The sequence below is a fragment of the Haliotis rubra genome, unplaced genomic scaffold (genome assembly GCF_003918875.1).
Source record: "Haliotis rubra isolate DU_JTF1 unplaced genomic scaffold, ASM391887v1 Scf98, whole genome shotgun sequence".
In the NCBI taxonomy this organism is placed as follows: domain Eukaryota; kingdom Metazoa; phylum Mollusca; class Gastropoda; order Lepetellida; family Haliotidae; genus Haliotis; species Haliotis rubra.
In genome coordinates, this window is record NW_025767723.1 from 264,999 (window position 1) to 277,208 (window position 12,210).

Consider the following 12,210-nt stretch of genomic DNA (forward strand, 5'->3'; position numbering starts at 1 on the left):
GAATCATCTCTCTGTACAACAAATTATGGCTCAGTGCTCAAACATACATTGAGCTACATAGGGAAAGTTTGAAAATTTTACTTTTAAATGAGGCTTTAGTTTCAAAAGCCTAATGAACATTTGTTCCTTTTCATTCAGAAATGCTTGTCATTGTTAAACAAGTAATAAAACGGAAATACAGTGTACTGGTCATTCCCGCACTCATCAATGTATTTGCTTACGTTTATACTTCGTACATTTAGATCTCGAATTTGCTGTCTGTGTACAGTGACTCAGTTCTTTAGTTGAATGCCAGTTTCACCAATGCAATGCTCACCACATCTCGCACATGTTAAAACATATATTTGCTACGGCAGTTCCTGATTTTTTTACAGCAAATAGTGTGTCTTCGCAAAATGTAAATTTGCTGTTTTCAGTTATAACTGAGCAAGTTCTACACCGAGGGATGTGACAAGTTTGTTTCACTAACATTAGCTGTATCCAGATGGACAAACACTTTAAGAATTTAGCTTTGTGTTGCGTAAAAGTTTACTCTTAGGTAAACATTTATTCATAGTATTTCTTTTGGGCAAAACTGGAAGATTGGCTCTTATAATTGAGTGAGTGAGTTTAGTTTTACGCCGCACTCAGCAATATTTCAGCTATATGGCGGCGGTCGGTAAATAATCGAGTCTGGACCAGACAATCCAGTGATCAACAGCATGAGCATCGATCTGCGCAATTGGGAACCGATGACATGTGTCAACCAAGTCATCGAGCCTGACCACCCCATCCCGTTAGTCGCCTCTTACGACAAGCATGGGTTGCTGAAGGCTCATTCTAACCCGGACCTTCACGGGTCTCTTATAATGGAAGAACGTCCGTCTCTGTATTCGTTCCTTTTGTTTACATGTGTTCTCGTGATAATGTCATTCCTTTATATACATCATCTTCATCTAATCCACATGGATATCCTTGTAGTTGAAAATAGGCCTTAAATTCTTCTAATCTTAGTTGTCTTGCGTCCAATGTAAAACAATAGTACAACCTCTTAGCTTCTTGCCAGTGCAAAAGTATACGTACTTTTGAATTGCAGGCATTGAACCGTTTCCGTTGGCTATTGTCAGAAACCGCTGTTGAGCGTATCCCATATGACTACGCTCAGTTTTCATTACACCTGAAGAGCCTTTTGGGGGCAAAGTTTCTTGTGTACAAAGCTCTCTCTCTCTCCCTCTCCGCCCCCCCCCCCCCCTCTCTCTCTCTCTCTTTCTCTCACACACACAGACAAACAGACGGAGTTTTATATGAATATATTAAGTGTTACACGCTAACATCCAAATCCTGTGGCGTATTCATTATAAAAGAAATTAATGCGGGCTAAACTAATTCGGAAATTATTTACATGCTGCATTCACAAGTTTACACATGTTTCAGTTGATATGAGCATATGTCAGGTTGTTACGACATTTTCCATATCAACTATATAATCCTTTTGTGCTATGCTGGGTGACTTCATGCCGTTTTAGGGATATTTCCATGTAGTGATTTGTGCTGTTAAATCCCTTGATTTGAAAGTACATAATTGTTAATGATGGTTATTTATCATCGACAGGCTAAAGGACAAAGTATTTTGTCATGGAGGACAGACAAAGCTGATGAGTTGCATAGGTAAAATAACATTGCAGACATGCAGGGAAATTGGCAAGCTGATTGTCATATAGAATATATCAGCAGACAACAGAGCTAAACCCCCTCTGGGCTGGAATTATATGCAATATCTGGTTCTATAGTGTATATACCAGCTACCAGCTACATATACGGCTTAAACGCATAATAAAGCATTATGGATCGAACTGTTTACCAGTGTCTACACACTACGTCTCGCCCGCACAAGCCACCTGACGGTGTCGGCCTAACCTTCTGGTACGTTACCTAGTACTGTGATATACTATCCAAAGCAGGGACTGGGTGAACAGTGTCACAATAGAAAAGACGTCAGAGGTCTACCATCCAGAGTGGACCTATGATGGAAGTTCTGTCGTCCCACTTTGACAGACATGCTGGGGCAAGGTTACGTTTCTAGAGGCGCAGATCGATTGGACTGAACTGGCGGACACGGATGGTAAGAATGAAGAGAATGATAAGTCTACTATATTACTTAAACTTGAGAGGTTGACTAGTGTTTTGCTCTATGTATCAAATTGTTTAACACAGTATTTGTAGTTATTCCACTCAATGAGGAAGTAAGTGGCTTTTCCTGGTTATGTAGTATCACCACGTGACATTGGTGGCTATATATAGCGTAGTTAGTAATGCAGGAAGAACAATAGGTTTTCTGGAGATTTCATTTTACTCTGGGGTGAATAGCTATAGACAGGAAGTCAGAGGTCTGTGGTCCAGAGCGGACTTATGATGGAAGTTGAGAATCCCACTTTGATAGACACGCTGGTGCTAGGTTACGTTTGTAGAGGCGGAGATCGATTGGATTGAATTGGACGACACGAATGGTAAGGGACCGTTCATAATTTATGCCGGGGGTTGGGGTGTGTGTGTGGTGTGTGTGTGTGAATGGTAATTTTAAAGGGGGTCGCCCATTTTGTTCTGGTGAGCTCGGGAGGGGGGCAGCAAATTTGAACACACGTAGGGGAGTGTAAGCAACTTTGTACATAAACAATTGTTAAAAATTATGCTTAGAAATTATGGGAGGGGGGTAATTGATTTTGTACATGACATGCAGGGGGTCACTTATTTTGTACATCAATTTTAGGGGGAGTCATTCACATTGTACATGCTTCTCCATAAAAATCATCATCATCATCATCATCATCACCACACACACACACACACACACACAGAGCCATAAATTATGAACGGTCCCTAAGAATGAAGAGAGTGACCAGCTGCAGTCCATTGTAGTACTTCAACTCGACAGGTGAACTGATGTTTTACTCAATGTCTCAATTTCTTCAACACAGTATATTAGACTCACTGAGCAAGCCCACAGTGGTTCGAATCACTGTTTGAACAAAACAAATAAAAAAATAGAAATCTAAACCATTGCAGTCATATATTGTTTTTATATGCTATGATTAACATACATGTCAAATTTGAACGAACTCGGTGAAGAAATAAATATTTTAGTGATTCGAGCCCCTGTGAGGAAGTCCGTGACTTTTCCTTGTTATGTATTATCAACACGTGACATGGGCAGTTATATATAGCGTAATTAGCTTAACAAGAAGAACGATATATTTTCTAGAGAATATATTTTACCCTTTTTTAAGGTATCGTCTCTTACACATCCACGTCAGAATGTGCCTATACTGAATGAAGCAATAATACCATCTCTGTCTGCAAATGAATTTCACGCACGTGTGACCATGGATGTCATATCATATAGTGGATAATTCCTTCCATGATCACAGTGACGGATATTGATTCCTGTAGCTTGCTGTAATCGTATAACAATCTTCTCACAAACAAATACGAGTTGCGTGTTCAGGGTATATCGGGAAGAATGAGGCACCGGTCATTTATTACAGGGATGGGTGATCAGGTTTTCGTGTACTGCTTATATTCACCTTTCCCTAATGTCTATTGTATTTTTGGAGGATCCAATCCATATTCGTAAGAAATCTATCGCGAAAAAAGTGAGCGTACAATGCCCCACCGGTGGTACATTAAATTGGATATATGTCAGTTTCCTCTTGACCCTCCCAAAATATGTATTTTGACCCACCCCAAGAGACTGTCACACTTCCTTGCTTCCCTCTGGACAGACCCCACCCCCTTTCTCCCAACCACCACCACGTTAAGACTAAATGACCGGTCCCCGGTCCCTAATCACAGGGACAACGTCCATCACTTACCATGACAGCATAATTGCTTTGAAATGACAAGCGGTCGGTGTCTCCATGCAGAACGATATACTCGTCTTGATTGGAACATTGCAGGTTTCAACAGAGAGGACACTTGCCATCGTATCCCTGTTGCGTAGATTGATGCTCATGCTGTTGATCACTCGAATGTTTGGTCCAGACTCGAATATTTACAGATCGCCAACATTTAGCTGAAACATTGCCGAATGCGGCGTTAAACAGCAAACAAACAAACAAACAAACATCCAACAGGCAGAGAAGTGACTTGTGGTTACCTTCAAATATGCCTCGTAGAGTATTGATATGCACATTAATATACTATACGATTTTCTACACATTATACATTTGGTGAAAACCGGTATATATAATAAAAAATACTAACAATACATACTTGTTATCATTTATTAACATTCATAGATGGCATAACATACATATATAATCACGTAAGCGAACAGTTTCATATCTATTTCATGTGCCATCTATCCGAGTGATCTGATTGGCTGAAAAGCGGGGGAAGCCCCTTCGTACGGGATTCCTTGTCTATTTTTAGTAACCCAAGTCAATATCGTGATTTATCAGAAAACTCAAGTCAATATCATGTTTTGTAGTCAATCATGTGACAGTCTTTTGACCAATCGTGGTACAGGAAAAATGCTACCTATATAATAAGACCCGCACTCTCCTACCCAGAGTTCCATGCGGCAAGCCAGCATAGTACCTCTGCTACAGGCCAGAAAAATGTGACGATTCGTCACATCTTGCAATGTCCATTCAATATAATGTACAGATGTCTTTTACTCTTTTATTTTTGACGAGTCTACCACATCTAACTAAACATCTTTAATAGAATGGTTTAGTTTCACTGAGAAAATATCCAAAAACATGTAACACTATTTCGATTTGCGTAGCGATTCTTTGTTTACATAGGTTGTACGGCTCCACGTGCTGTCATCGAAGCTGATGGAGAGGAAACGATGCAGCCAGTTTGATATCTAAATATGTACTGTCATAGACCTTACTGTCGCAGTTGTGAAAGAATATATATGTAACGAAGTAAAACAATATGAAGAGAGCGACGTGAGTCCAGTCTCTTCTTGTTATGAATATGCGCGTTTGTTTACAAACAAGAGAAAAGTCCGGTCACGTGATATGCAAATTAGCCTGTGGCAGTGACGTTATGTTAGTCATCGCTGTGCCGGAGTGTGTATGGCCCGATGTTGAATATGTTACAGTTTCCATACAACTAATTCCATAATAACATGTTGACGTCTAATGTACAATCAGGCGTGTATCATAACATATATAATTTATAACTTGAAAAAGTCTTTGATGGTCATTAACATCAAACATGTCTAAGTGGTGTGTCAAAAATGTTTGCAAAGTGTTCAACGATGTTTTGGCCTCAGATAGCTTCAAGCATTGGAATCAGTCGTAGAGACGCTCAACCACTAAGCAGAACTGCTTCAGGAGGTCACATATGGTTGATCGTCCAATCTTCACTTCAAACTTCTGCTCAGCAAAAGTGATGACTTCTTGTTGTGTTGTCTGGGGCTTGTGTTTCTTCAAAAGGAGATTTCTTTCTTGATCAATGGCGTAACTTCTACAAGGGGTCGCTTAGCAGGTGGTGTACATCTTGTGATGAAAACGCATGTCGGTTGTAAACATTTTGTACAGCACGCTCTACTGTTATTTCTTGATGAAATCGTCTCAATTAATTATCCTGTGTTCCTAATTAATAAGTGTGATGTTCACCGACGTCAGTGTCAAGTAGCCAGTAAGGCACACGCTAATTACCACTCACGTGTGATTGTTTGTGTATGGTCGGATTATCCCACCGGCTGTGTTGATTGTCGGATTAACGAATGTTTTTACAATGTATTTACAATAATCAGTTGCTAGATTGGTGTGTCGGAGTCGGAATGCGAGAATGTTGGATTAACGAGAGTAATTATCACTGTTTTAAATTGTTCCCCAATTTTTTGTCGGATTAACGTGATTGTCGGATTAACGAGAGCTGACTGTATACCGGTGTAGCAGCCCAGAATAACCCCCCACCAGATTATACCCCGGGGTAAACTATGGGCTAGCCCAGTTTATACCCCGGGGGTATATTCTGAACCAGGCCAAAGTATACCCCTCCGGCCCAGACTATATCCCTAAAAAAGTATGTTGACAATTCACTCAATATGAGTGTGTGACTCGGGGCAATGGTCTTGGTGTCATTTAAAGGAATTTGTAGGTGCATTTTATTTACATTACTGCATAATACAAAATTTATGAAGCATTTGTTTAGTGCCTCTCTGCGATGTGATATTTTCGACTTTGCGTAACCCAGCCATGCTGATACATCATGCAGGTTAGTAGTTAGTTATCTGCTTTATCTGCTTTAACTAAAGTATTTCGGCGACGGGGAATTACACTTATTAAGAAATGAGGTGGAACCAAAAATAGAAAATTTGAGAGAAAACTGATTTGAAAAGTTAAAAAAACATATATACATATTTATAACAATTTTAAGATGGTAAAAAGTGGAATTATTCTATTATTGTTTTGGGAGATTTGATGGACTATGGAGATCATCAAGGTGTTTGTGGAATTGTTTTATACCTACCTTCTTGTTGTGACACGTATTAGTTTGACTTTTAGAGAGAAAACATATAAGTTATAAAAATTAAACAAAACATTTTGACAAGTGTTAAACCAATCAAATGTGAAATGAGAAAGATTAAACCACATGCTACAAACACATTACATTGTAATAGAAACTCAACAACAACATGAACAGATTAACTACGGGCACACTCTACTCATTAATCTAATTAGGGCTGTACCATTTTGGAGGTGGGTGTTGTCTTAATTAATACCCTACTCCACTGTCTAACAACTGGCTGTCTAACTAATGGGAGATAACCGGTGTGAGAAGGTGCTGGTGATACTTCCGCTGCATCAGTTACAGCCTGACAGGATCCGAAGACAGTCACAGCACTATCCGAGATCGAGTGGTTCAGCATATGAACAATGACGTTAATGATGAACTAAAACATTTCCTGAACCAAAATGTCAATGAGTACATCACAGATTCCGGAATTTCACGAGATGGAGTGTTGGCAACAGATGCAGAAGTTATGTCAACAGCCAGTCTGTTAAAATGTGACATTTATATTTACAGTGCAGTTGGTCAGTCAATGCAATGGCTGATGTACCCTGCCAGCTTCAGCTTGAAAACTCACACTGATTATGCTTTGTATCTGGAAAATGTATCTGACCATTTGAATGTTGTAACCAGTGTTTAATTGTGTGAGAAGTACAATCAAATTATAGTAGTATCCTTAATCACTTGTTTTCTGTAGGGGTATAATCTGGGCTGGGGGGGGGTATACTATGGCCTAGTTCAGAATATACCCCGGGGTATAAACTAGGCTAGCGGGTAGCCTGAAAGCATGGTGTAATAGCAACTAAGAAGATGATGTCTCACACAGAGCTATTATGAATTTATGATGCATGCACTTGGACAGAAAGATTCCAGTCAATATATCACAATATGTATTGCAATATCTCTTAAATTACTGCAATATATCGCGATATGAGAATCAGGGCAACATCCAGCCCTAGTGGTTAGAGCGTCCGCCTAGAGAGCGGAAGGTCGCGGGTTCGATCTCTGGCCGCGTCATACCAAAAGACATTAAAATATGGTATTGGTTCCCTGTCTGGCACTCAGCATTAATGGGAAAAACAAGGACTGGTCGGCCCAGATTCAGTATAATGTGTATGAGTGGGGTATTCATGCTTAACTGCGGCATGGTATCTTAGTGGGCTAGTACTATAAAACCAGCTTAAGTCTTGGCTAGTTCGGGCAGCCACACATACACACGCATGCACGTCGTCATATGAGCGAATTATTCTTAAGTACGACGTTAAACACCATTTCACCTAGCCTCACCTATTCACCAGGAAGATTCACTTGCATATTACGGCGCATATTCAATTTCGACAAGAACATTTACAGATTATGCTTCACTTTACAAATAGTAATAATGATTCGTCGTTCTTTGTTTCAGATACCACAGAGAGATAACTGCCAGCATGCCTTGTTCTGTAAACGGCTGCTTTCTGGCGGTGTCTGGATTCTTCGAGAGAATTTTCAAGAAGATTGGTATTTTCATCGGAACATATCCCGTGCTGTTGATCATCGGGTCTGTCATTGTGGCGCTTGGTCTCAGCTGTGGTATGCTAACACTGTCCAGCGAGTCTGACACAGAGACACTGTACACGCCCGTTAACAGCCGAGCATCACAAGACAGAGTTCAGTACCAGGCCACGTTTCCCGATGCCACGGGAAGCAACTACCGCGGATATGCGCTCACGACACTAGACATGAACGGACAACTCTTAATAAGCAGCACGACAGGCGGGAATGTGTTCACTAGTGCTTCTGTGGAGGAAATGCGAACCCTTATCAGTGATATCAAAAGTATTAATGCAACCTTTGACAGTGTAGTGTTTACTTACAGCGATATCTGTGCTCGGCAGGGAGGTAGCTGCTATGTGTCAGGAGAGTTCCTCACGACAGATGCTGTATACCAAGCCTATCTATCTGGTGGAATCACCTACCCCAGATGGAATAACATAGACTTATCAGCATTTCTTGGTCAGGTTGACTCCACAGGCGGACAACTAGTGTCTGCAAAGTACCTGAGCATTACCTTTAATTTACGAATGGATTCAGCTGATAACAAGGCAAAGGCAAGAGCCTGGGAAGAGGAGTTCCTGAAGAGAGCAGCAGCTTTAGACACAACATCTACCAGGATAAACTACGCCGCCTCACATTCATTGGACACAGAGCTGAACAAAAACACAAACGGAGACATTGTGTTCTTCTCTATAACGTTCCCGTTGATGATCACGTATGCCACTGTCGTTGCCGGCGGTGATGGGGTGTCATCGAGGGCGTGGGCATCTTTGGCTGGCGTTCTTGCTGCTGGATTTGGTATTTTGTCTTCCTTTGGACTTGTCAGCCTTTGTGGTGTCAAATTCGTCAACATCGTCGGTGTGACACCTTTCTTAGTCATAGGTATGTTTTGGACCTTCCAGACCTTACATTCCAAAGATATCGTACTTGATGCAAACCGGGACGTTTAGTAATCCTTGATGTCAGTTTAAGAAGAAATTGATATGTAATGTTCTTGGATATGGAGACACTATCTTTACATCGCTAGAAAACTCATATATCTCATTGAGAGACCAGAATTATTTTTTCATGAATAGCTTTCGAGTAGGTTAATTGAGTCATATTGAAAGTAGTTCCAACATGAATTGTCATTTCACACGAGTGAAAATGTACATAAAAATCGTTCTGACTATAAAATGATACACTGGAACAAAGACAGCTCTAAATATACACTTTGGGTTGAACTCATGCATTCGTTGAGATATGATGATACAAAGAAACTCCCAATGTTCATATTCGCTCTACAACACACAGGTATCGGTGTGGACGACATGTTCCTGTTGATGTCCAGCTGGGCGGAGACCTACCCTCTACGAGACCAGACTGTAGCCTCCAGGATGGGGAAGACGTTTGCCTCAGCGGGTATCGGTATCACCATCACATCCCTCACGAATCTCCTGGCCTTCTTGACTGGTATATCCTCCGTATTCCTCAGCGTTCGGAACTTCTGTGTCTATACAGGCGAGTATATTTTTCCTCAAATCATTTTCACCAACCTGGTCTCATTTAAGATGACAATTACCATGGATTCTAATGTACCGACTATTTCCTTCTTTCCTTGCCTTTATGCCAGTTAATCAATATGTTGCTTTCACCACCACAATTCTTAATCCTTTATTATATTAGGTCTTATGCAAGGATTTGTGAAAGTGTAGAACCCAGTTCTTAGGCGTGCTAGATACCTTTGAACATGGGTTGATTATGGGTTGCTCTCATTATGTGGGTTTCACCAGGTCACAGAACCTGTTGATTGTAAGGTTGTTTCTTGTGATTTGCCAGGCCTGTTGCACTGTTGCGCACTTCAAATAGTTGTATTACCATTCGCGGAGATGAGACTGCCGGTTATTCGATCCTCTGGCCAAATCTTACAAATGTTTAAATTTGGCACTTGTTGTTACAATGCCTGTTTCTCGGATTTAGTGTTCTATATCTGAGTGGGTTCTCCATGTTCAGCAGCGGCATGGAATTCCTATGAAACATAAATCCGAGCTGGTACAAGCAACAATATATACACGTGCATGCACGTTGTTATAGAAATGAAATCTCGACCTTAACGTGCAACCGCATTGCACCAATTGGTACATTTCGTTCCAATACTTGTATGGTGTTTATATTCATTGTGCCTATATTCTTCTCCTTCATAGGTGTGGGCGTCATCTTCTGCTACCTATACCAGTGCCTCCTCTTCTCCCCCTGCCTGGCCCTCCATGCCCGTCGTGTTGACAGCAACAGACACTGCATGACCTGTCTCAAAACCAAATCCAGAGACGAATTCAGGAACGATGGCGCCTCCACCTGTAAAGTGTTCTGCTGTGGAGGGTCACCACCAACAAAGAGGGGGCAGGACGAACGATTCTTTGAGACCCTGCCACGGAAGTACCTGCCACGAATGTTGCTGAATATGTGGGGGAAAATTGTTGTTATTCTCATATATATTGTATACCTTAGCGTGTCCATATGGGGAACACTGAACTTCAAACAAGGGTTGATTCTGAAGAATCTTGTTTCCTCAACCTCTTACTATTATTCATACAGGGAAACGTATGATATGCACTTCCCCCGCGCATTCCCGATCCCATTTGTCTTTGGGTCGACTACAGACTATACCAATACACAAACTGTGAATAACATTGACTTGCTGATACAGAATGCAAAGTCCGACAGTAGTGTTGATGCAGACTCTCTCATCTGTTGGTTAAACATATACAGGAACGATTCAAGTTATGATAGTAGCAGTTCAGCAGCCTTTGTGTCGGGACTAAAAACATTCCTTACAGCAAATACAGTGTATGAGAACGATGTTGCCTTCGACTCTAGTAACAATTGCATTATTGCATCAAGGTGTTACTTGTTCTCAACTGATATCAAGGATTCCAATGTCCAAGCTGATGTGATGGTTCGAATGAGGGCATTGGCAGACAACTCACCTCTCTCTGTCTACACCTTCTATCCATCCTATATCTTCTATGAGCAATATGTTGCTATCCTACCCAGTACATTACAAACTGTGGGCATCGCACTGGTCGTTATGACTATCGTGACTTGCATCTTCCTTCCTCATCCTCTCCTGGTTTTCCTTGTGGTCATTAACATTGTTTCTATCCTCGTTGGCATCTTCGGGTTCCTTCATTTCTGGGGACTGAGTCTCAGTTCAGTGACAATGATCCACCTCCTCATGTCTGTTGGCTTCTCGGTAGACTTCAGTGTGCACGTGTGTTCTGCCTATATGATTGGGAAGGGAAGAAACAGGAGAGAGAAAGTCGAATCTGCCATTGTCCACGCAGCTGGTCCCATATTAAATGGTGGAATGTCATCTTTTCTGGGTATTCTTGTGCTGGTGTTCTCAAAGTCCTACATCTTCAACTCGTTCTTCAAGATCATGTTTACAGTTATCCTGTTCGGTATGTTGCATGCCGTCTTCCTTTTCCCAGTGGTACTGGTCATCCTTGGGCCAGTTGTCAAATCAAGAGGTGGAGAGTCACCAACGCCTCCCGTTGATCATCTACTAACATAAGTGACGGTAAAGACGATTCGTCTTGAGACTTTACATTTTAATGTTTCTAGGATTTATACGGTACTGGTCACTGAACTTAAGTGTGACACCGCATTTGTTATGACTGAAATATTGTTCAGAGCAGTGTAGTCCTAAACTGTTTTACACAGAATGACGGATGTGAGTGTTGTTTTATTTCAGGAGACTGTAGTCCTAAACTGTTTGCTGAATATTTTCTCAAACTGAGTTGGAATATATTCTCAAAAGAGTTGAGTTGGGCTTTACGTCACATCGGCATTATTTCAGCCATATAGTGACGAGAACAAGTCTGCATTCATGAACATTTCAAGTACAGAATGTAAATGAGTTTTAGTTTAAAAACACATATATTCATCACTTTTCTTATTTAAAAGCAGAAAGTGTCATGAAAACCAAATCCAAATGCAAGCGATTCGTTATTCACATTACATCGTTACGTCAACCTCCCTCAGGTAGTTAAATATAAGATGCCCGCTCACTCTGGAAAACAGATCCTTTCATATTTTTCGCATCATAATGTGCAAAAGAGTCCCCAAAAGAGCTTTGACTTCATGCTTCATCCAATCGTGTGTCCGTTCTTGCAGCGCATACAC

The 12,210-nt window shown here is 41.0% G+C and overlaps 1 protein-coding gene across 2 annotated transcripts; it reads left to right on the forward strand.

Annotated features, from left to right (window-relative positions):
* Window positions 1-1,849: 1,849 nt before the first annotated feature.
* Window positions 1,850-11,660, forward strand: LOC124265469 (patched domain-containing protein 3-like). Of its 2 annotated transcripts, none has more exons than XM_046700266.1 (4): window positions 1,850-2,101; window positions 7,916-8,928; window positions 9,340-9,546; window positions 10,230-11,660. In XM_046700266.1, the coding sequence occupies exons 2-4, from the start codon at window positions 7,941-7,943 to the stop codon at window positions 11,597-11,599; spliced, it is 2,565 nt and encodes an 854-aa protein (XP_046556222.1). In that variant the 5' UTR covers window positions 1,850-2,101; window positions 7,916-7,940; the 3' UTR covers window positions 11,600-11,660. The 2 variants fall into 2 exon arrangements, with proteins under 2 accessions (XP_046556222.1, XP_046556223.1); XM_046700267.1 differs by lacking the exon at window positions 1,850-2,101 and adding an exon at window positions 2,278-2,486.
* The last annotated feature ends 550 nt before the right edge of the window (window positions 11,661-12,210 follow it).